Source organism: Solenopsis invicta, chromosome 10, assembly GCF_016802725.1.
Source record: "Solenopsis invicta isolate M01_SB chromosome 10, UNIL_Sinv_3.0, whole genome shotgun sequence".
NCBI classification, from domain to species: domain Eukaryota; kingdom Metazoa; phylum Arthropoda; class Insecta; order Hymenoptera; family Formicidae; genus Solenopsis; species Solenopsis invicta.
In genome coordinates this window covers 8714953-8739736 of record NC_052673.1, presented here as the reverse complement: position 1 = coordinate 8739736, position 24784 = coordinate 8714953, and the positions used below count along the sequence as shown (strand labels likewise).

The following is a 24784-nucleotide window of genomic DNA, read 5'->3' as shown; positions in this document are numbered from 1 at the left end:
TAATCTGTATTTGCTGTTCACATATAACATTTTAATTCACTAATTACAATTATGTATTATTTTATAAATTTTTGAAACGCATCGGCGCCGGCGGGATTCGAACCTAAGATCTTCGGAACGATAACCTAGTATCTTAACACTGAGCTAAACGTACACTTGTGAGATTGTTAATAAAAAGTTATATTTGAAGTAAAGCTGATTTGAACAAGAAGAAACTGGCGTCTTGTATCGCGCGAACACTCTTATTAACCTTTTGTTTATTTAGCTTTAGATATTTTTAATATAAATTATATAAATAATTAAAACCTGTTTCTGCCCATGGCCAAATCAGTCAAAAAACAACAATTAGAAATAGTATCGAAGCATGAAAAAACATTAATGACGTAAAAAGCCCGTTGCCAAAGTTAATTTTGCAATTAATTGTTATAAACAAATTGTCAAAACTGACTGTAGAGGAGAACTGATTGCGCAATCGATTCACCGAGAAAAATTACTAAAAAAACATATATGACGCTTTCTTAATTGTCATAGTTGTTATAATATATATTGTACTTAGTAAGCGTATCAAACAACCGGTGTAAACTAAGCCATTGCCATCAATGCCATCATTGCCACGATTGCCGTCATTATCACAATTGCCATTATTGCTATCATTGTCACAAATGCCACCATTTCTGCTACTGCTATCATTGCCATCTTTTTGATAACGTTACCAAGCATTTATTCCATAATGTGCCATTCCATTTCCATATTGCCATTTCATTGCCATCATTAAAATTATCGAGAACATTGCCCTAAGATTGTCAGGCTATAGGCTGACTAATGGCACTGATGTCAATCATGTGCATTGTTGAAATGTTGAAATGAATGCAATGGGATGGCAATGTTGAAATGAATGCAATGATGGCAATGGGATGGCGACGATGTCAATGATGGCAATAATGGGAATGATGGCAATTGTAGAAATGACGGAAATGGGATGGAAATAATGGAATGAATGTTATGATGGCAATGATGAAAATGATGGCAATAATGGGAATAATGGCAATAGTGGTAATGATGGCAATAATGGGAATGTTGTGAATGAGAGACTATCTCACATATTACAAGCAGAACAGGGAGTCACCACTACATCAAAATAATATCAAAATGATCATTAAAAGTCACTTTTCGATCAATTAAGATTTGATGTCATTTTCACTTACTATTCTGCTTGGGATTAATCTTTAGCGGACAAATGGTGAGAAAATCGACCAGAGATCTAGTCGATTTTTTGACAAAAACTTGACGAAAAATGATGAATTTTTTCAAAATTAAAAAAAAACTTGGAAAAAATTAACTTCTGACATTTCGTATACGACAGGCGAAAGGGTTATTAAAACGCGGAATGGTCCATAAAATTTCGGTAACAAATTCGGTAACACTAGCCTAACCAGGGGGGAGTACGAGGCGGCCTTAGACGGCATGGAGAGCGACATACTCAGTCGCTCTCCAAGGCCTGTCATCGTGGGGGGAGACCTCAATGCCCACGCTGTGGCCTGGGGCTCCCCCCGCACTGACGCGAGGGGCCGCCTCGCTTTAGAGTTTGCGGCGGGGCTCGGCCTGGTCCTTTTGAACCGGGGCCGGGTCAGCACCTACGTGGGGACCGGGGGAGAGTCCATTGTCGAGGTGACATGGGCCTCCCCCGAGGCCCTAAACAGGATCCAGGGATGGACGGTGGAGACCGGCTCCCTCGGAGAGACGTCTGATCATAGACTTATCTCCATGGAGCTGGTCTCCCCCCCCACGGAGGTGCGAGAGCAACGCCGCCGCACCCGGGATAGGAATCGATGGGTTCTGAGGAAACTCGAAATAGAAGCCCTCGAGGTCAGCCTCCTCGCCTCCACTTGGCCGGAGGGAGGAGCTGACCTCGGAGCCGAGGAGGAGGCGGAGCGCCTCTGTGAGATTATGTCGCGTGCCTGCGACGCCTCCATGCCCCGCAGCAGACCTATGGCGCGCCGCGCCGCCTACTGGTGGTCCGCGGAGCTCGCCGAACTAAGACGAGCTACCGTGGCCGCCAGGCGGGCGCACACGCGCGCCAAGCGACGGGGCATGGAGGAAGCGTTGACAAACGCCATGGCGGTCCTCAGGGATGCCAGAAAGGCTCTGAGGACCGCCATAGCTCGGCGAAGGCTGCGGCCTGGGAGGATATGATCTCCGAGCTGGATCGCGACCCATGGGGCAGGCCATACTATATAGTGATGAAAAGGCTTCGCCCATGGGCGCCTCCAGTCTCGGAGACGCTGGACCCCCAGTTCCTCCAAAGGGTGGTGAACACACTGTTCCCCACCCGGGGGAGGGATATCCCGGAAAAGTCCGGCCCTCCCCCAGGATGGTCGGAGGAACTGGAGATGTCCAGACACGAAATGGTCGCGGCCTTCGCCTGAATAACTGGCAGAAAAGCGAAGGCGCCCGGGCCGGATGGCATCTATGCCAAAATCTGGGCCCGGGCATCGCCTATCGTAGGGGAGGCACTTCATGTCACGTACACGAAGTGCCTCCGGGAAGGTACTTTCCCCAGGAGGTGGAAGAGGGCCCGGCTTGTCCTCCTTAAAAAGGAGGGCAAGCCCGCGGAGAGTCCCTCCATCATCCGGCATATGGCCCGGAATGGTCCTGAACTGTCCCCCAAACAATACGGGTTCCGAGAGGCGCGATCGACAATTGACGCGATACGTCAGGTTCGGTCCCTCACGGAATCCCTAACGGGGGACGGGATGGTGGCGTTGGCGATATCCCTGGATATCGCCAACGCCTTTAATAGTCTCCCCTGGGGCGAGGTGGTGGCGGCGCTGAGCGAGTACTTTTGCCTGCCGCCCTACCTCGTCGCCATCGTTCAGGACTATTTCCGGGATAGGGAGCTGGAGTTCCGCGACAAAGACGGACTCCAGCAGCGGAGGGACGTGTCATGTGGCGTTCCACAGGGGTCCGTCTTGGGCCCCCTGCTATGGAACGCCGCATACGACAAAGTGCTCCGCATGGCCCTCCCCGACCCGCTGCTACGTCGTCGGCTACGCTGACGACACGTTCATAGTGCCGGGGGGGACCTCCTGGGGAGGAACAGTCGCCAACGGCGACTGGGCAGTGGCCTGTGTCGTCCGTGCCATAAAAGGCCTGGGCCTGAGGGTGGCCCCGGAGAAGACAGTAGCCATATTCTTTCACGATGGCTCCTCCGGGGTACCGCCCCAGGCCTTTGTCCTGGTGGACAACACCCGTGTTCAGGTGGGTGCAACCCTGAAGTACCTTGGGTTGCACCTGGACGGTCGCTGGGCTTTCGCTGATCACTTTGACCAGCTGGCCCAGCGGTTGGGCAGGAGATTGAACGCCCTCAATGGATTGATGCCCAACCTCCGGGGTCCGAGGGTGGGTGCTAGACGCGCGTACGCCCTCGCGATCATGTCCGGGGCTCTGTACGGAGCCCCGGTGTGGTTCCGCGAGGCGCTGGCCAGCCGCCGCATCAAGAAGGTGTTGCACGATGTGCAGCGGCGGCTGGCGCGAAGGATAACACGCGCGTTTCGCACCGCTCCCAACGCGGCAATCATGGCCCTGGCGGGGCTCCCCCCGGCGGAGTACACGGCCGATGCCCTGGCGTGGACCTACGCCAGGGCAAAAGCCATCCGCCTTGAGGGGGGGGTAGTCACCCCCAGGGCCGCCGCGTTGCTACGGGAGAGGGCCCGTCGGCGGGTGATGAGGTCATGGAAGAGGAACCTCATCGACAACCCGCCGGCGGCCGGATCTCGGATCTTGGAGGCCGTCCTACCACACCTGGACGAGTGGGTGGGCCGCCCGTTTGGCGGCTTGTCCTACAGGATGACACAGGTGCTCACCGGGCATGGTTGTTTCGGTGAGTACCTGTGCAGGATAAGGAGGGAGCCGACGACACAGTGCCACCACTGTGGCGCCGCCCGGGACTCCGCGCGGCACACGCTGGAAGAGTGTCCAGCGTGGGAAGAGCTGCGCGGAGTCTTGAGGGCCGAAGTGGGAGATGACCTCTCCCTGCCGGCCATCATCAGTCAGATGGTCGGCAGGGAGAGCGCCTGGAAGGCGGTCTCCTCCTTCTGCGAGCGAGTCATGCTGCAGAAGGAGGAGGCCGAAAAGGTGCGGGAGCGTCAGCCTGGGGGTCGTATGCCCCCAGGCGACGCGAGGAACAGAAGGGGCGGCGGAGACGGGGGTCACGCTTCGTCTCGGCCCCCGCCCCGTCCGCCCCGACCGAGAAGAAGCGGCCCCCGCCCCCGGAGTTCCACCGGGCGGCGGCGGGGCAGAAGAGCCGTGGCGGTCGCCCCCTCGCTCGCCACTATTGCGGAGGAGAGGGACGACGGCGACCGCCACAGGAATGATGAAATGGAGCGACCCTCCTCCCCTGCGGCTGCCGGCCCAGCTTTCGGGACGCGCAGCCGTGGGAGGAGGGCAGCTCCCCATGTAAGTGAGCCCGGCGAGGCAAACCTGACTTAACGGTCCGGGGGAGCGATCGCGCGTCACAATGCGCCATCGCTCCCCCTCTAGCGCCTCGCCGGGGTGCTGGTGGGGGAGGGGAAGGAACTCCTTCCTACCTCCTCCCCCCCCCAACACGGAGAAGAGTATGCCGCCGCGCCGGGCTAGTCCGGCGCGTAGGGGCCCGGGACATCCGGCCGGGGGGCCGGACTCCCGGGCTTTACCACCGTAAACATCACAAGGGGAAGAGGCGGGGGAGGGCTGGTGTCCCTCTACCCCGACCTTAGGCCGGCTTGGCCTCACGGTCCTGCCGGGGGACCCGCACCAGGGTGCCCCCCGGCGTGCTGAGTTGGCTTCGGCCGACCTGGTCCGGGGGGCTCCGGAAGCATGCTGTACGCGTTCCCGGAGTCCCTCCCAGTCAAGGACCTGAGCTGGACACAAGGAGAGGTTTTAGTGGGTATGTCCTCGCAGACACGTTGTCGGCGGGGAAGAGCCCCACATAACCGCCAGGCCTCCCCCGGGGCCTGAGGTATGCGGTAACGCATTTCCTCTCCGTTAACAAAAAAAAAAAAAAAAAAAGGCTATGAAGAAATTCGCAAAATAAATTTTTCTCAAAATTTCGATCGCATATAAGTCTTTCGTTTTTTACTTTAGCGATTCGATTCATCATGATAAAAGTTAGAACTCTTCTGGGGGCTATCAGAATACAGAAATATTGGAGAAATTCGCAAAAAAAATTTTTCTCAAATAATTCGAACTTTGACTGATATAACTCTTTCGTCTTTCACTTTAGCGATTCGATTCATCATGATAAAAGTTTGAACTCTTTTGGGGGCTATCAGAACACAGAGATATAGGAGAAATTTGCAATAAAAATTTTTCTCAAAAACTTTGGTGTGATATAAGTCTTTCGTGTTTCACTTTAGCGATTCGATCCATCATGAAAAAAGTTAAAACACTTCTGGGGGCTATCAGAACACAGAAATATTGAAGAAAATCGCAAAAAAAATTTTTCTCAAAAATTTTGGTCTGATATAAGTCTTTTGTTTTTCACTTTAGCGATTCGATCCATCATGAAAAAAGTTAAAATTATTCTGGGGGCTATCAGAACACAGAAATATTGGAGAAATTCGCAAAATAAATTTTTCTCAAAAATTTCGATCGCATATAAGTCTTTCGTTTTTCACTTTAGCGATTCGATCCATCATGAAAAAAGTTAAAACTCTTCTGGGGGCTATCTGAACACAGAAATATTGGAGAAATTCGCAAAAAAATTGTTCTCAAATAATTCGAACTTTGACTGATATAACTCTTTCGTTTTTCACTTTAGTGATTCGATCCATCATGATAAAAGTTTGAACTCTTCTGGGGGCTATCAGAAAACAGAAATATTGTAGAAATTCGCAAAAAAAATTTTACTCAAATATTTCGAACTTTGACTGATTTAACTCTTTCGTTTTTCACTTTAGCGATTCGATTCATCATGATAAAAGTTAGAACTCTTCTGTGGGCTATCAGAACACAGAAATATTGGAGAAATTCGCGAAAAAAATTTTTCTCCAATATTTTGGTCTGATATAAGTCTTTCGTTTTTCACTTTAGCGATTCGATCCATCATGAAAAAAGTTAAAACTCTTCTGGGGGCTATCAGAAAACAGAAATATTGTAGAAATTCGCAAAAAAAATTTTACTCAAATATTTCGAACTTTGACTGATTTAACTCTTTCGTTTTACACTTTAGCGATTCGATTCATCATGATAAAAGTTAGAACTCTTCTGTGGGCTATCAGAACACAGAAATATTGGAGAAATTCGCAAAAAAAATTTTTCTCAAATAATTCGAACTTTGACTGATATAAGTCTTTCGTTTTTCACTTTAGCGATTCGATCCATCATGATAAAAGTTAGAACTCTTCTGGGGGCTATCAGAACACAGAGATATTGGAGAAATTCGCAAAAAAAATTTTTCTCAAAAATTTCGAACTTTGATGATATAAGTCTTTCGTTTTTCACTTTAGCGATTCGATCCATCATGATAAAAGTTAGAACTCTTCTGGGGGCTATCAAAACACAGAAATATTGGAGAAAATCGCAAAAAAAATTTTACTCAAATATTTCGAACTTTGACAGATACAACGCTTTCGTTTTTCACTTTAGCGATTCGATCCATCATGATAAAAGTTAGAACTCTTCTGGGGGCTATCAGAACACAGAGATATTGGAGAAATTCGCAAAAAAAATTTTTCTCAAAAATTTTGGTCTGATATAAGTCTTTCGTTTTTCACTTTAGCGATTTGATCCATCATGAAAAAAGTTAAAACTCTTCTGGGTGCTATCAGAACACAGAAATATTGGAGAAATTGGCAAAAAAAATTTTACTCAAAAATTTCGAACTTTGACTGATATAAGTCTTTCGTTTTTCACTTTAGCGATTCGATCCATCATGATAAAAGTTAGAACTCTTCTGGGGGCTATCAGAACACAGAAATATTGGAGAAATTCGCAAAAAAAATTTTACTCAAATAATTTGGTCTGATGAATAAGTCTTTCGTTTTTCACTTTAGCGATTCGATCCATCATGATAAAAGTTAGAAACTCTTCTGGGGGCTATCAGAACACAGAAATATTGAAGAAATTCGCAAAAAAAATTTTCTCAAAAATTTTGAAGTTTGACTGATATAAGTCTTTCGTTTTTCACTTTAGCGATTCGATCCATCATGATAAAAGTTAAACTCTTCTGGGGCTATCAGAACACAGAGATATTGGAGAAATTCGCAAAAAAAATTTTACTCAAAAATTTCGAACTTTGACTGATATAACTCTTTCGTTTTTCACTTTAGCGATTCGATCCATCATGATAAAAGTTAGAACTCTTCTGGGGGCTATCAGAACACAGAGATATTGGAGAAATTCGCAAAAAAATTTTTCTCAAAATTTTCGACTTTGACTGATATAAGTCTTTCGTTTTTCACTTTAGCGATTCGATCCATCATGAAAAAAGTTAAAACTCTTCTGGGGGCTATCAGAACACAGAGATGTTGGAGAAATTCGCAAAAAAAATTTTACTCAAATATTTCGAACTTTGACTGATATAAGTCTTTCGTTTTTCACTTTAGCGATTCGATCCATCATGATAAAAGTTAGAACTCTTCTGGGGCTATCAGAACACAGAGATATTGGAGAAATTCGCAAAAAAATTTTTCTCAAAAATTTCGAAGTTTGACTGATATAAGTCTTTCGTTTTTCACTTTAGCGATTCGATCCATCATGATAAAAGTTATAACTCTTCTGGGGCTATCAGAACACAGAGATATTGAGAAATTCGCAAAAAAAATTTTACTCAAAAATTTCGAACTTTGACTGATATAACGTCTTTCGTTTTTCACTTTAGCGATTCGATCCATCATGATAAAAGTTAGAACTCTTCTCGGGGCTATCAGAACACAGAGATATTGGAGAAATTCGCAAAAAAAATTTTACTCAAAAATTTCGAAATTTGACTGATATAAGTCTTTCGTTTTTCACTTCAGCGATTCGATTCATCATGATAAAAGTTAGAACTCTTCTGGGGGCTATCAGAACACAGAGATATTGGAGAAATTCGGAAAAAAACCAATTTTACTCAAAAATTTCGAACTTTGACTGATATAAGTCTTTCGTCTTTCACTTTAGCGATTCGATCCATCATGATAAAAGTTAGAACTCTTCTGGGGGCTATCAGAACACAGAAATATTGGAGAAATTCGCAAAAAAAATTTTACTCAAAAATTTCGAACTTTGACTGATATAAGTCTTTCGTTTTTCACTTTAGCGATTAGATCCATCATGAAAAAAGTTAAAACTCTTCTGGGGGCTATCAGAAGACCGAGACACTGTGGCGCCGCCTGGGACTCCGCGCGGCACACGCTGGAAGAGTGTCCAGCGTGGGAAGAGCTGCGCGGAGTCTTGAGGGCCGAAGTGGGAGATGAACTCTCCCTGCCGGCCATCATTAGTCAGATGGTTGGCAGGGAGAGCGCCTGGAAGGCGGTCTCCTCCTACTGCGAGCGAGTCATGCTGCAGAAGGAGGAGGCCGAAAAGGTGCGGGAGCGTCAGCCGGGGGGTCGTATGACCCAGGCGACGCGAGGAACAGAAGGGGTGGCGGAGACGGGGGTCACGTTTCGTCTCGGCCCCCGCCCTGACCACCCCGACCGAGAAGAAGCGGCCCCCGCCACCGGAGTTCCAACAGTCGGCGGCGGGGCAGAAGAGCCGTGGCGGTCGCCCCCTCGCTCACCACTATTGCGGAGGAGAGGGACGACGGCGACCGCCACCGAAATGATGAAATGGAGCGACCCTTCTCCCCTGCGGCTGCCGGCCCAGCTTACGGGACGCGCGGCCGTGGGAGGAGGGCCCCTCCCCATGTAAGTGAGCCCGGCGAGGCAGACCTGACTTAACGGTCCGGGGGAGCGATCGCGCGTCACAATGCGCCATCGCTCCCCCTCTAGCGCCTCGACGGGGTGCTGGTGGGGGGAGGGGAAGGAACTCCTTCCTACCTCCTCACCCCCCAACACGGAGAAGAGTATGCCGCCGCGCCGGACTAGTCCGGCGCGTAGGGGCCCGGGACATCCGGCCGGGGGGCCGGACTCCCGGGCTTTACCCCCGTAAACATCAAAAGGGGAAGAGGTGGGGGAGGGCTGGTGTCCCTCTCCCCCGACCTGAGGCCGGCTTGGCCTCACGGCCCTGCCGGGGAACCCGCATCAGGTGCCCCCGGCGTGCTGAGTCGGCCTCGGCCGACCGGTCCGGGGGGCTTCGGAAGCATGCTGCACGCGTTCCCGGAGTCCCCCAGCCAAGGACCAGAGCCGGACACCCGGAGGGGTTTTAGTGGGTATGCCCCCGTCGTCACGTCGAGGGCGGGGGAGAGCCCCACATAACCGCCAGGCCTCACCCGGGGCCTGGGGTATGCGGTAACGCATTTCCCTTCGTCAAAAAAAAAAAAAAAAAAAAGGCTATCAGAACACAGAAATATTGGAGAAATTCGCAAAAAAATTGTTCTCAAATAATTCGAACTTTGACTGATATAACTCTTTCGTTTTTCACTTTAGTGATTCGATCCATCATGATAAAAGTTTGAACTCTTCTGGGGGCTATCAGAACACAGAGATATTGGAGAAATTCATCAAAAAAATTTTTCTCCAATTTTTTTGTCTGATATAAGTCTTTCGTTTATCACTTTAGCGATTCGATCCATCATGTAAAAAGTTAAAACTCTTCTGGGGGCTATCAGAAAACAGAAATATTGTAGAAATTCGCAAAAAAATTTTACTCAAGTATTTCGAACTTTGACTGATTTAACTCTTTCGTTTTTCACTTTAGCGATTCGATTCATCATGATAAAAGTTAGAACTCTTCTGTGGGCTATCAGAACACAGAAATATTGGAGAAATTCGCAAAAAAAATTTTTCTCAAATAATTCGAACTTTGACTGATATAACTCTTTCGTTTTTCACTTTAGTGATTCGATCCATCATGATAAAAGTTTGAACTCTTCTGGGGGCTATCAGAACACAGAGATATTGGAGAAATTCGCAAAAAAAATTTTTCTCAAATAATTCGAACTTTGAATGATATAACTCTTTCGATTTTCACTTTAGCGATTCGATTCATCATGATAAAAGTTAGAACTCTTCTGGGGGCTATCAGAACACAGAAATATTGGAGAAATTCGCAAAAAAAATTTTTCTCAAATAATTCGAACTTTGACTGATATAACTCTTTCGTTTTTCACTTTAGCGATTCGATTCATCATGATAAAAGTTTGAACTCTTTTGGGGGCTATCAGAACACAGAGATATTGGAGAAATTTGCAAAAAAAATTTTTCTCAAAAATTTTGGTCTGATATAAGACTTTCGTTTTTCACTTTAGCGATTCGATCCATCATGAAAAAAGTTAAAACACTTCTGGGGGCTATCAGAACACAGAAATATTGAAGAAAATCGCAAAAAAAACTTTTCTCAAAAATTTTGTTCTGATATAAGTCTTTCGTTTTTCACTTTAGCGATTCGATCCATCATGAAAAAAATTAAAACTCTTCTGGTGGCTATCTGAACAAAGAAATATTAGAGAAATTCGCAAAAAAAATTGTTCTCAAATAATTCGAATTTTGACTGAAATAACCCTTTCGTTTTTCACTTTAGTGATTCGATCCATCATGATAAAAGTTTGAACTCTTCTGGGGGCTATCAGAACACAGAGATATTGGAGATATGCTCACAAAAAATTTTCCTCAAAGTTTTCGAACTTTGACTGATATAAGTCTTTCCTTTTTCAGTTCAGGGATTCGATACATCATGATAAAAGATATATCTCTTCTTAAGGTTATCAGTAAACAGAGATATTGAAGAAATTCGGAAAAAAACCAATTTTACTCAAAAATTTCGAACTTTGACTGATATAACACTTTCGTCTTTCACTTTAGCGATTCGATCCATTATGATAAAAGTTAGAACTCTTCTCGGGGCTATCAGAACACAGAGATATTGGAGATATTCTCACAAAAAATTTTCCTCAAAATTTTCGAACTTTGACTGATATAAGTCTTTCCTTTTTCAGTTCAGGGTTCGATACATCATGATAAAAGATATATCTCTTCTTAGGGTTATCAGAACACAGAGATATTGAAGAAATTCGGAAAAAAACCAATTTTACTCAAAAATTTCGAACTTTGACTGATATAACTCATTCGTCTTTCACTTTAGCGATTGGATCCACTATGATAAAAGTTAGAACTCTTCTCGGGCACATCAGAACACAGAGATATTGGAGAAATTCGCACAAAAATTTTACTCAAAAATTTCGAAATTTGACTGATATAAGTCTTTCCTTTTTCAGTTCAGAAATTCGATACATCATGATAAAAGGTATATATCTTCTGTGGGCTATTAGAACACAGAGATATTGAAGAAATTCGGAAAAAAACCAATTTTACTCAAAAATTTCGAACTTTGACTGATATAACTCTTTCGTCTTTCACTTTAGCGATTCGATCCATTATGATAAAGTTAGAACTCTTCTCGGGGCTATCAGAATACAGAGATATTGGAGAAATTCGCACAAAAAATTTTACTCAAAAATTTCGAAATTTGACTGATATAAGTCTTTCCTTTTTCAGTTCAGAAATTCGATACATCATGATAAAAGGTATATATCTTCTGTGGGCTATTAGAACACAGAGATATTGAAGAAATTCGGAAAAAAACCAATTTTACTCAAAAATTTCGAACTTTGACTGATATAACTTTTTCGTCTTTCACTTTAGCGATTCGATCCATTATGATAAAGTTAGAACTCTTCTCGGGGCTATCAGAATACAGAGATATTGGAGAAATTCGCACAAAAAATTTTACTCAAAAATTTCGAAATTTGACTGATACAAGTCTTTCCTTTTTCAGTTCAGAAATTCGATTCATCATCATAAAAGGTATATATCTTCTGTGGGCTATCAGAACACGGAGATATTGTAGAAATTCGGAAAAAAACCAATTTTACTCAAAAATGTCGAACTTTGACTGATATAACTTTTTCGTCTTTCACTTTAGCGATTCGATCCATTATGATAAAGTTAGAACTCTTCTCGGGGCTATCAGAATACAGAGATATTGGAGAAATTCGCACAAAAAATTTTACTCAAAAATTTCGAAATTTGACTGATACAAGTCTTTCCTTTTTCAGTTCAGAAATTCGATTCATCATCATAAAAGGTATATATCTTCTGTGGGCTATCAGAACACGGAGATATTGAAGAAATTCGGAAAAAAACCAATTTTACTCAAAAATTTCGAACTTTGACTGATATAAATCTTTCGTCTTTCACTTTAGCGATTGGATCCACTATGATAAAAGTTAGAACTGTTCTCGGGGATATCAGAACAGAGAGATATTGGAGAAATTAGCAAAAAAAATTTTACTCAAAAATTTCGAAATTTGACTGATATAAGTCTTTCCTTTTTCAATTCAGAAATTCGATACATCATGATAAAAAGTATATATCTTCTGTGGGCTATCAGAACACAGAGATATTGAAGAAATTCGGAAAAAAACCAATTTTACTCAAAAATTTCGAACTTTGACTGATATAAATCTTTCGTCTTTCACTTTAGCGATTGGATCCACTATGATAAAAGTTAGAACTGTTCTCGGGGATATCAGAACAGAGAGATATTGGAGAAATTAGCAAAAAAAATTTTACTCAAAAATTTCGAAATTTGACTGATATAAGTCTTTCCTTTTTCAGTTCAGAAATTCGATACATCATGATAAAACGTATATATCTTCTGTGGGCTATCAGAACACAGAGATATTGAAGAAATTCGGAAAAAAACCAATTTTACTCAAAAATTTCGAACTTTGACTGATATAACTCTTTCGTCTTTCACTTTAGCGATTGGATCCACTATGATAAAAGTTAGAACTCTTCTCGGGGATATCAGAACAGAGAGATATTGGAGAAATACGCAAAAAGAATTTTACTCAAAAATTTCGAAATTTGACTGATATAAGTCTTTCCTTTTTCAGTTCAGAAATTCGATACATCATGATAAAAGGTATATATCTTCTGTGGGCTATCAGAACACAGAGATATTGAAGAAATTCGGAAAAAAACCAATTTTACTCAAAAATTTCGAACTTTGACTGATATAACTCTTTCGTCTTTCACTTTAGCGATTGGATCCACTATGATAAAAGTTAGAACTCTTCTCGGGGATATCAGAACAGAGAGATATTGGAGAAATACGAAAAAAGAATTTTACTCAAAAATTTCGAAATTTGACTGATATAAGTCTTTCCTTTTTCAGTTCAGAAATTCGATACATCATGATAAAAGGTATATATCTTCTGTGGGCTATTAGAACACAGAGATATTGAAGAAATTCGGAAAAAAACCAATTTTACTCAAAAATTTCGAACTTTGACTGATATAACTTTTTCGTCTTTCACTTTAGCGATTCGATCCATTATGATAAAGTTAGAACTCTTCTCGGGGCTATCAGAATACAGAGATATTGGAGAAATTCGCACAAAAAATTTTACTCAAAAATTTCGAAATTTGACTGATACAAGTCTTTCCTTTTTCAGTTCAGAAATTCGATTCATCATCATAAAAGGTATATATCTTCTGTGGGCTATCAGAACACGGAGATATTGAAGAAATTCGGAAAAAAACCAATTTTACTCAAAAATTTCGAACTTTGACTGATATAAATCTTTCGTCTTTCACTTTAGCGATTGGATCCACTATGATAAAAGTTAGAACTGTTCTCGGGGATATCAGAACAGAGAGATATTGGAGAAATTAGCAAAAAAAATTTTACTCAAAAATTTCGTAACTTGACTGATATAAGTCTTTCCTTTTTCAGTTCAGAAATTCGATACATCATGATAAAACGTATATATCTTCTGTGGGCTATCAGAACACAGAGATATTGAAGAAATTCGGAAAAAAACCAATTTTACTCAAAAATTTCGAACTTTGACTGATATAACACTTTCGTCTTTCACTTTAGCGATTGGATCCACTATGATAAAAGTTAGAACTCTTCTCGGGGATATCAGAACAGAGAGATATTGGAGAAATACGAAAAAAGAATTTTACTCAAAAATTTCGAAATTTGACTGATATAAGTCTTTCCTTTTTCAGTTCAGAAATTCGATACATCATGATAAAAGGTATATATCTTCTGTGGGCTATTAGAACACAGAGATATTGAAGAAATTCGGAAAAAAACCAATTTTACTCAAAAATTTCGAACTTTGACTGATATAACTTTTTCGTCTTTCACTTTAGCGATTCGATCCATTATGATAAAGTTAGAACTCTTCTCGGGGCTATCAGAATACAGAGATATTGGAGAAATTCGCACAAAAAATTTTACTCAAAAATTTCGAAATTTGACTGATACAAGTCTTTCCTTTTTCAGTTCAGAAATTCGATTCATCATCATAAAAGGTATATATCTTCTGTGGGCTATCAGAACACGGAGATATTGAAGAAATGATATAAGTCTTTCGTTTTCTCTTTACTTGATTCCATCCATAATGAAAAAAGTTAATACTCTTCTGGGGGCTAACAGAACACAGAAATATTACAGAAATTCGCAAAAAAATTTTTCTCAAAAATTTTGGTCTGATATAAGTCTTTCGTTTTTCACTTTAGCGATTCGATCCATCATTGCATATTTTAAATGCAAAAGAGATAATAATGTTAGTGGAGCTGCAACTAAACGTTGTTCATTCTATGACGAAATGGAAATATTATATGGCTGCAGACCAAATACAGCAGCAAGCTCATGTCATTCAGGAATCGATAATTGCATTCCATAATTACATTCTTTCCATCAATGATCAGAACAGAGATATTGGAGAAATTAGCAAAAAAAATTTTACTCAAAAATTTCGAAATTTGACTGATATAAGTCTTTCCTTTTTCAGTTCAGAAATTCGATACATCATGATAAAAGGTATATATCTTCTGTGGGCTATTAGAACACAGAGATATTGAAGAAATTCGGAAAAAAACCAATTTTACTCAAAAATTTCGAACTTTGACTGATATAACACTTTCGTCTTTCACTTTAGCAATTCGATCCATTATGATAAAAGTTAGAACTCTTCTCGGGGATATCAGAACAGAGAGATATTGGACAAAATAGCAAAAAAATTTTACTCAAAAATTTCGAACTTTGACTGATATAAGTCTTTCGTTTTTCACTTTAGCGATTCGATCCATTATGATAAAAGTTAGAACTCTTCTGGGGGCTATCAGAACACAGAAATATTAGAGAAACTGGCAAAAAAAATTTTACTCAAAAATTTCTAACTTTGACTGATATAAGTCTTTCGATTTTCGAAAAGAGAAATTCACAAAAAAAATTTTAATCAAAATTTCGAACTTTGACTGATATAAGTCTTTCGTTTTTCACTTTAGCGATTCGATCCATCGTGATAAAAGTTAGAACTCTTCTGGGGGCTCTCAGAACACAGAAATATTGGAGAAATTGGCAAAAAAGTTTTACTCAAAAATTTCGAACTTTGACTGATTTAAGTCTTTCGTTTTTCACTTTAGCGATTCGATCCATCGTGATAAAAGTTGGAACTCTTCTGGGGGCTATCGGAACACAGAAATATTGGAGAAACTGGCAAAAAAAATTTTACTCAGAAATTTCAAACTTTGACTGATATAAGTCTTTCGATTTTCGAAAAGAGAAATTCACAAAAAAAATTTTACTCAAAATTTCGAACATTGACTGATATAAGTCTTTCGATTTTCACTTTAGCGATTCGATCCATTATGATAAAAGTTAGAACTCTTCTGGGGGCTATCAGAACACAAAAATATTAGAGAAACTGGCAAAAAAAATTTTACTCAAAAATTTCTAACTTTGCCTGATATAAGTCTTTCGATTTTCGAAAAGAGAAATTCACAAAAAAAATTTTACTCAAAATTTCGTACTTTGACTGATATAAGTCTTTCGTTTTTCACTTTAGCGATTCGATCCATCATGATAAAAGTTAGAACTCTTCTGGATGAATGAATGTTTCTTTATTAAAGAACCAAATTCTCTCTGTTACTATTAATTATCTTTTTTAAGTAAAAATATGATTGTGCAAAATATGGGCATAAACATATTGATATGTATTAATATCAATGTTAATGTAAATAATTCAGACTATAATAAATAAAAAATTACGCGAAAGTAGACGTAATTAATCATTTGTGCACATTCTCGACCCCTGTTCTGGATGCAACATACGCGATACGCGTCAGATTTTATTTGCAGCAAAATGGATGTTAGCACAGGCAACAACCTACATCCATTTCTTCGAGAGATGGATGTGGGTTGTTGTCCGTGCTAACATCCACACTGTTTTTAACGGCGGGTTGCAAAATAGATGTGACACGTAGTTCCTATTCTCACCAGAATAGATGTGCGTCACTAGTGTACGGGAGTTTCGAAGTGTTATAGGAAAAAGGCCGCCGTGGCCGCTCTCAGGTTCCTCTCAAGGTCCGTGGATTGGCGTTGGAGGGGAAGGAAGGTCGTTGCATCCACTTCAACGATGTGGAACGAAAATGGCGGCGGCCATACTTTTACTGCACACTTGCTCACTCACACAACTAATAGCTGTAGTACCTTACTATCTACGTACATACACTAACACTGACTCGCTGTCTCGAAAATGGCGGCTATGCAACGACCTTCCTTCCCCTCCAACGCCAATCCACGGACCTTGGTTCCTCTCTGTAAAAAGATAAGAAAGAGAGAAACTGTTGACACGCCACCGTATCGGCCAAACGCAAATAGCGCCATCTATACAAAGCAACTTCAACCATCGCGTTATGCATTGCAACGACTGCGACATCATTCATAACCGCACTAGAGAGAAACTGAAGGCTTCTTTCACCAATGTCGGTTATGCCTATTTCCACCAACGCAGATTTAAGGGCCTCGCACATGAAATGCATAACATAACATAAGCACAACATAAGACCAATGGGCCAATGAGCATCCATCATAAAGTCGCCATATTGATGTACATAAGATTCCCATTGGTTCAGAGGCCTTATGCTACACTTATGCTCTGTTATGTATTTCATATCATGGTGGAAGGGATAGCATGGTGTGCTCAATTTGCAGCCTTCTTTCTCTAAAATCTGCGCTCTCTGTCGTTTTTCTGCCTCTTATTCCAGAGGGCTGCCAACTGTGAAAAGTTGAAGTATTTCACTTTCTAAAGTCTGTACACCTGATATAACTGTCTTTGTCGGACGTTTTCTATTTTCACTTTGTCTCTTTTTGTAGATAGTTACCGCTGTAAATAAATGTTAAATACAACACGACACGAAAGACTAACTGCGCTCATTGTAAAAAGTTAATAAAAATTAAACAGTTTGTGTAAAATATAAAGATTAATAGTATTTAATAATAAAATAATATTTGAAATAACACTACAAATATAAATATCCTAATAAATTTTACGATAATTTTAATAATAAAAAATAAAGTTCTTAAAAAGTTTAAAAACAACCATTGATATACAAGAATTTTTTTCCAAAACAAGAAATAAATAGAATTATTAAGTCCACAAATCGTTACAGAATATCAATTTTTTGTAAATAAGAAATTATTGAAAATTGAAGATATTTTTTCATTAAGAATGAAAAGAAAAAAATAGTTAAATAAAATAAAGAGATAGTTAAGTAAAATAAAATAAAATAATATTCATTGATTTTATGCTTGAGCCACATGTTGCTGTTTTCGAATGAACTGACTAAGACAATCTCTACCGACAAAATGTGTAGAAATAAGTCATTATTTTTTATGCAGGTTTCATGATAAATATAATAATTTATTATTTTATACATTTCAAAGTTAAAAAGCTAAGAGCTAAAAGTTTTATTTGATTTTTTCATTTTTTTCTTGTTTTTGGTGGCGTTCGACACATTGCATATGTTTCCTCCAGCCTTCGATTACTGTAATAATAAAACAAAACATTATTGTTTATTGTATATACCAAGAATTTCGTGGCACATTAAGATAGCAAATTACTATCATCAGTAATCGTTCAATGTTGTTCTTACCTTCTAAATCGACCTTGGTGATTCTACATCTATCATACATTCCTGTATATTCGATGGATCATCAGGGCTGACGAGTAACTCGGAAGACTGCATGTACATTTTCGTGGATGACGGGAAGCGGAAAATCTTCGGCTATGACTTTGAAGTCCATATTACTTTCATTGTCACTAAAATAGAAAACATAAATGTTACTTTGATAACGTTATGCAAAAAAGAAATGTATTTTTCAGTAATTAATACATCAATTATTATTTATTCATGTTTACCTATTTTCCGTTTTTGGTAACAATAATGTTGGAGCTGCACTCGGCAAAAGCGACCGTCTTCGAATGTCCATAGGAGGTCAAATCTTCTTACTTCTCACAAACAAATCTTCTGTGAAGTGTGCTAAGCATATATTTGCTAAAAATTCAAATGACAGAATAATAGTTAAGTTAACTAACAATTAATAAGTTAACAATTGTCCTAGTTTACATCAAGCACTTGATGTGTGCTATGTAACTTCCTATTAAATTATTTTAATTTCGACAATACGTATAAATGTATACATGATATGTACATTTAATTATCTTGAAACATATTGCATCAGTTTAATCAATAAAGTGAAAACTCATCTTTAATCATGTACAGAAAAATATTGGCGAGAAAGTTGAATTATTTACCAAAGCAGTTTAAATTTTATATAGCTCTAATCTTTTGTATCTCACTGTATTCAAACTTATTAATTTCAAAATAAAATATGAAATAATTGGAAAACTTTTTTTAAGTTTTTACAGTTTTTTCAACTATTATTTTAACTGATGATTACACGGAGTATCAAACGTGTTCGACGTCACTTGAAGAAAAAAAAGGAAATGGAACGTAGCAACTTGTAAATAGGTAACATATATCAGTTCACAATTCTTGTTAGAAAGTTCCAATTTTACGAATAATCTCACGAATCTTTGTGGAAACAGCCGTTAATTCCAAATGCAACGGTCTTGAACTTCTGTATATTTGTTATCCTTTTATTTCTATCGGGGCTAAACTAAACTTTGTACCAAGATGGTTTTGAAGTCGTTTCAAAAATTAAATTTTGTAATAAAAACTTAAGAAAACCAATTAACTTTTTTCATTAAGTGTTGTGTCATGAGGATATCATTTAAGACATTGTTTTCTTAATTATCTTCTTGAATAAGTAACATTGAAATTTTGTTCATTACTCGTTTCGAAACATCCAAAGTCATGCTTCTCAGACACGCTTCAACATATTTTGAGAAGCTTTCTATTTTATCGGGTTTTACATCACTTGTATGTTTCAATTCCTTTAAAAGAACTTCCTCCAAATGCGTGTCCACATTTTCGGTAACTTTCTGTTTCTCTGTAAACAAAAGATCAAATTAATAATGTTTATTTTACAATAGATAAAATATTTGTATATATACTAACTTCTATATTTTGAAGGTTGAGGCGAACGAAGTGATTCTTTGGCTGTTTGTGAAATTTCGGCATTGACTGTAACATATATATGCCACATATATAACCACATTACGAAAAAAGTATTTTGAAACACATGAAAAAAACGAAAATATAATTAAAGACATTTACATCATGCTATTGAGAAAGGAAAATATCATTAATAAATAAAAAAAGTAAATAAATAATAAATGTTTACTTACAACAATTTTGTTGCAACGCTGTTTGTGGCTTTAGTAAACTTCGTTTTGTTTGTACTTGCTGAGCGATGTTTATTTTTTTTCTTATATATGTATTATTATTAGAGGTACCAGCGAGACTAGATTCATCTGAAAGTGATAACTGTGTATCACTTTCAGACTGAAAATCTGGATTTATGTTTTCCAGATTACTTATAGTTCTAAAATAAATTTTTAAATAAGTCAAAATTGGAAAAGAGAAAGAGAAGTTTATTTCACTATATAAATTGTATGAAAAGAAATCATCAATTCATATGTATATCAATTATATAAAAGATAACATAATGAAAATGTTTTAATCAAACATTCAGCAAGATAAACGTAATTATGTTGTCCTTTGTATTGTATACATAATATATAATACAAAAAATTAACCTAATACTATATCTATTATGTCTACCTAGCTCAAAATGTCCGATTAAAACATTTTTGATAGAAAGAGAGAGAGAGAGAGAGAGAGAGAGAGAGAGAGTATATGTGTGTGTAACAAGTTCAATAAAATATTTTTTCATGTCACACACACACGCACGCACACGCACACACACCAACTTACTTATTAATTGTACATACTTTCTATAATTCACTGTTGGAATTAGAAAACGTAAGGTGTCATATGGCCAATTACTCTTTTTTTTCATAGCTCCACTGCCACTTGGTATATAAGTTGTTACGGAAGAATGTTCTCTGACAAAGCGATCCCTTAAACTTTTCCATTTTATTTGGCTACTTCCAGCAGGTGTTCCTAATATACAGAATTTGTTATAAAACATGATTAATTAAAAAAATATATTTTAATAGGTACACATATTAATTACAAATAATAAATTTACCTAAGCAAGTATCAACTTCACACAATAATGTTTTCAAATGTGCTGGACCTCTAAACTTGTAAGGCAATTTGGAATTCCATAAGCCTTCCCTTACAAAGACTTCTGCAATTAACCTTTCGTTATAATCATCGTAAACATTGTTATCTCCTATGTTACATTCGTGTTCTTCTCCAATGTTTACTATAGTATTACAATCATTGCACATCTACAAACAAAAATTAAATAATAGAATTAAAAAATTATAATGAAAAAGATTATTAAATTATTTTTATAATTACGTAACCCAAAGTAGCATAACCTAAAAATAGTAATAATTTATTTTACTTACTATTTCAGTATTAGCCATTTTACACGAGATAACATTCGACACTCTCGTCGCAAAAGGATTACAAATAACAAATAGCAAAACGATAACAATCCGTTTGTTTTCTGTTCCTGAACTCCCTAAATTAGTGTGCACTTAAAATGAAATAGATATATATTTGAAAGTTAGTGAAAGCAAGAAGGAACGTTCCAGTGCAATCTGGTGCAGGAATAGAAAACAAGCCTAATGATTCCAATAATTTTTTGACGTCTATTGCAGTAAATAATTCAAATACAGACTATACAGAGCATGAAGGATACCGTGATACCGATTTCTCGAAATTACCGATTGCAACACGATTACAATTTGTAATCCAAATGAATTCACTGTGATCGGTGTGATCTGTGATCCTTCGTAAAATTTTTTGTCTTTTACATCTATTTTCAAAAATTACTAGAAATCGCTACTTCCGTTTTTATATCGCGTGACAAAAGTTGGATTGATTTCAACTTTTGACGTGCGACAGAAGTTATGTATCTATTATTTCCGGAAAAATTAAACGCTGATTGGTCAACGCGTGGCTCACACGTTATTCCCTAGCGTTGACGCGTCCTGTGTGCATTCAGCCTGAAGGTGTGGTGGAGGTTCGATGTCGCTTCTCTCTTTATATAGGCACAGTATAAGTAGAGGATTCTAGTTGCTACCGTCATCGCACGAATCAAAACGTCCAATTGCCAGCGGCGAGTGCACACTCAGTTTTCTTATAGCGTTTTTCATTGGGAAAACTAGTGCGCACTGAAAGTGCACTTACTACAGGTAATTGGGCATTTTCGTTGGCACCGTCATCGCGCAAACCGAAACGTCCAATTACCAGCGGCGAGTGCACACTCAGTGCGCACTAGTTTTCCCAATGAAAAACGCTATCAGTGGAACAACGCTATACGTGTAAATGCATGGGAGTTTAGTGGCCTTGTTTCTGAATGTACTCCTGTATTCGTCGGTATGACAGGTTTCCTAACCTGAATAGTTGTCAAATTTAACAATTAATATCTCAATTCGTGGGGCAGAGGAATATTTTTTTCTGCCAGATTTGTTCGTTTTGTGCAAAAATTAATCGCACATAAATTCATTAATATCAGAGGCGAAGGCTCTAAACTGAATAACTACTAAATACCGTTTGTTGTATGATTATTACAGTAAAAAATGTCTTGTAAGGCACATTTGGATATGGAAATTCGAAAATTGAGACCTGGGGAGCTATACACTTTAGGAAGCATATTAATCATTTCTGATGCATGGAAGAAACTAATGTCTAGTGTGCCCAAACAAGGAAATGCTCCTAAATTCAACAGTGATCATATCAAGTAATTCAAAATGTTTCATTAAAATATAAAATGTTTCAATAAATATTAAGATTTCTTATTATGATTGCATGATTAGAATCATTGAAGAAGCAGCACGTACAGACAAACGCAATGCAGCTCAAATATTTTTGGACGAGTGGAGTACCATGGGAAAAGAAAGGCCAACATTAAAATTGCTACTGGAACTTCTTATAAATGCAGAATTATTTAGAGCTGCCGACTATGTGGCATGTGATATATTAAAACGTAAGTATTATAATTTTAAATACATATGTACAGGATGTTCAACAATAGAAATGGTAAAAAATTTAACAAATAATTCTAAATGAAAATAGAATAAAAATCAAGAATAATTTCTTATGAAAATGGACTATTACATAAACTATTAGTGGAACTATTTGATTATTTAGTTGATTGTAGTTTTTTCACAGATTATTGGGAAGAACTATTAGATTATTAGAACTATTCACAAATAACTATTGAATGGTTTATGAAGGAAACTATTACAATGAGCAAAGCAATATTTTAAAAAACATTTTTTGCAATAAAAGAAAAATATTTTTGAAAAATTAATGGAATAGATCTTATTAATTTCAACATTTTTTACAAACTTTGTAAAGTTCAACTGCATGAAATAAAAATCACACAATGCTATTGGAGAATGGCACTATTACAAATAATCTAATTAATGAAATTAATCATTTATTTAAAAACTGTTGGAGAGTAATTGCAAAGAATCCAATTATTGGATACTAAATAATCACTATTGAAATCTAATAATGATTATTGGCTTTCCAATAGTTTATTTTGGTATGGAATAAAGTTGAGGCTATGTTTTTTAACTATAAATATTTAAATATTCATTATGTAAAAAAAATGCCTAAAATATATAAATATTTAAGCATTTATAATTAAGAAAGCCTTAATCACAGTATCGTTATTTCTGATTTTTATTTTATTTAATATCTCGCTTCTTACATTTTCTCTCACCTGTTGCCCCATAGATGTAAAACTTTTAGTACATTTAAAAATCAACTGTTCTTATTATTCTGTTCTTATTACAGGAGAAAAACCAAAAAGACCAGATCATGGCCCAGCTGCTCCTATTGATATAAGTGATACAGCCATAAATAAATTATCAGATAAGCAAATGCTTCCACAGAATACAATTATTAATTCTATATTAGGATTAGGATCGACGTCAGAACTAATTTCAGACGTTAGAATATTGCCCTCTGAAAAACCTGTACTTGAAGCGCCTGTAATTTATGGGTCTGAAGAATTATCATCTGAAGAATTGCCAGTGTTTCTTAACACCCATAAATAATTTCCAAAAAAATGCCTAACGAAGAAATTGTTAGTACGATGTCTAAAGCAATGATGTTTAATATTGATTTTTTATAATTGCTCTATTGAAATATACATGTACAGTATTTAAATTGTAACATGACACCAATTATTTCTGTATACTTGTGGCAGAAGGAAAGAAACCTGAGGTATCGACTACCGACATAGTCCGTCTTTCTTAGCCGATCTTAACACCACTCCTCAAAAACCCGAGGATCGCTCAGTCTAGAGATCTTATGTCTATGGTTGGCACACCTGGTGAAAATATGAGTGCCGAGCGCGCGTATACTAAACTTTAAATTTTTCCTATCCCAACGGCTTATGTGCAATTTATTGAGTCGCAATTTATGCGAGCGCAATCGACGGCAAAAGACGAGACACAAATACTAAAATGTGGGGGCGAATAAACAGTAAATACCCTTACAAATAAATTGACTCACAGTTCATGTTCGCTAATCGCTTCGTCCAGCTCCGTCTCGTAGTCTCAGCCACCGCTTTCAAATATCCAATTGGATCTTAAGCCCGGGGCTTAATCAGACTAGGCATTGAAAATTAAAGATTGAAGATTAAAGATTGAGCTTTAGCCAATCAAAATAAAAGGAGTTAAAATTTCCTTGCTTTGATTGGTCAAATTTCAATCTTTAATCTTCAATCTCAATCTTCAATGCGTAGTCTAATACGGGCTTTAAGATCCTCCTTTCGATTCATACTTGGCACAAACGCATAACACTGGTTCGTTTTCGGCAGCCCCGGTACTCACGTCCGTCGAAAAACTCGATATACGAGATACAGAGCAACGGAGAAGATGCGATTGAACGCGCGACGTAATTTCGATCGTGCCATCCCGACCGATTATTGTCTGAACGACACGAAGGATCCAAGATTTTCGACGATTCATCTTAATTCATACTTGGCACGAACGCGCGAAACTCTCGAAATCATCCTGATGCTCACGCATGTCGGAAACTCGGAATAAAAGGCAATGGAGAAGCTGCGAAACATGATTAAACGCGACATGACTTCGCACCATGCATTCGACACGATGGATGTCGATATGAAGGCCGACACTTCACTTTCGGCAATCCACGACACTCTCGAAACATTCGCTTGCATCAAACACTCGTACGAGATGACGAGGATAGGGGAAAGTAGGGTTATTGTACGCACTGGG

At 38.7% G+C, this 24784-nt stretch overlaps 2 protein-coding genes across 4 annotated transcripts; one reads left to right on the top strand and one right to left on the bottom strand.

Moving 5' to 3' along the window:
- Nucleotides 1-17913: 17913 nt before the first annotated feature.
- On the bottom strand, nt 17914-21314 carry LOC113002953. 2 transcript variants are annotated; one of them, XM_039454124.1, is made up of 9 exons: nt 20927-21314; nt 20599-20803; nt 20339-20510; nt 19733-19929; nt 19503-19568; nt 19277-19434; nt 18341-18476; nt 18075-18241; nt 17914-17966 (listed from the first exon to the last, which is right to left on the bottom strand). In XM_039454124.1, the coding sequence occupies exons 1-7, from the start codon at nt 20942-20944 to the stop codon at nt 18462-18464; spliced, it is 831 nt and encodes a 276-aa protein (XP_039310058.1). In that variant the 5' UTR covers nt 20945-21314; the 3' UTR covers nt 17914-17966; nt 18075-18241; nt 18341-18461. The 2 variants fall into 2 exon arrangements, with proteins under 2 accessions (XP_039310058.1, XP_039310057.1); XM_039454123.1 differs by lacking the exons at nt 17914-17966; nt 18075-18241; nt 18341-18476 and having other exon boundaries at nt 18832-19434.
- A 228-nt stretch (nt 21315-21542) lies between these two features.
- On the top strand, nt 21543-23711 carry LOC105197305 (protein Tube). Of its 2 annotated transcripts, none has more exons than XM_026130187.1 (4): nt 21543-21718; nt 22100-22266; nt 22343-22512; nt 23331-23711. In XM_026130187.1, the coding sequence occupies exons 2-4, from the start codon at nt 22106-22108 to the stop codon at nt 23591-23593; spliced, it is 594 nt and encodes a 197-aa protein (XP_025985972.1). In that variant the 5' UTR covers nt 21543-21718; nt 22100-22105; the 3' UTR covers nt 23594-23711. The 2 variants fall into 2 exon arrangements, with proteins under 2 accessions (XP_025985972.1, XP_011161908.1); XM_011163606.3 differs by having other exon boundaries at nt 21566-21902.
- The last annotated feature ends 1073 nt before the right edge of the window (nt 23712-24784 follow it).

What these genes read in the sequence shown, in the direction of transcription:
- LOC113002953 (XM_039454123.1), bottom strand. An exon ending in TGAAGTTGATACTTGCTTAG is followed by an intron (nt 20,511 to 20,598) that starts GTAAATTTATTA and finishes TCTGTATATTAG; the next exon opens with GAACACCTGCTGGAAGTAGC. An exon ending in AGCGTTGCAACAAAATTGTT is followed by an intron (nt 19,569 to 19,732) that starts GTAAGTAAACAT and finishes TATATGTTACAG; the next exon opens with TCAATGCCGAAATTTCACAA.
- LOC105197305 (XM_026130187.1), top strand. Translation starts at nt 22,106, where the DNA reads ATGTCTTGTAAGGCACATTTGGATATGGAAATTCGAAAATTGAGACCT. An exon ending in TTCAACAGTGATCATATCAA is followed by an intron (nt 22,267 to 22,342) that starts GTAATTCAAAAT and finishes TTGCATGATTAG; the next exon opens with AATCATTGAAGAAGCAGCAC. An exon ending in GGCATGTGATATATTAAAAC is followed by an intron (nt 22,513 to 23,330) that starts GTAAGTATTATA and finishes TTCTTATTACAG; the next exon opens with GAGAAAAACCAAAAAGACCA.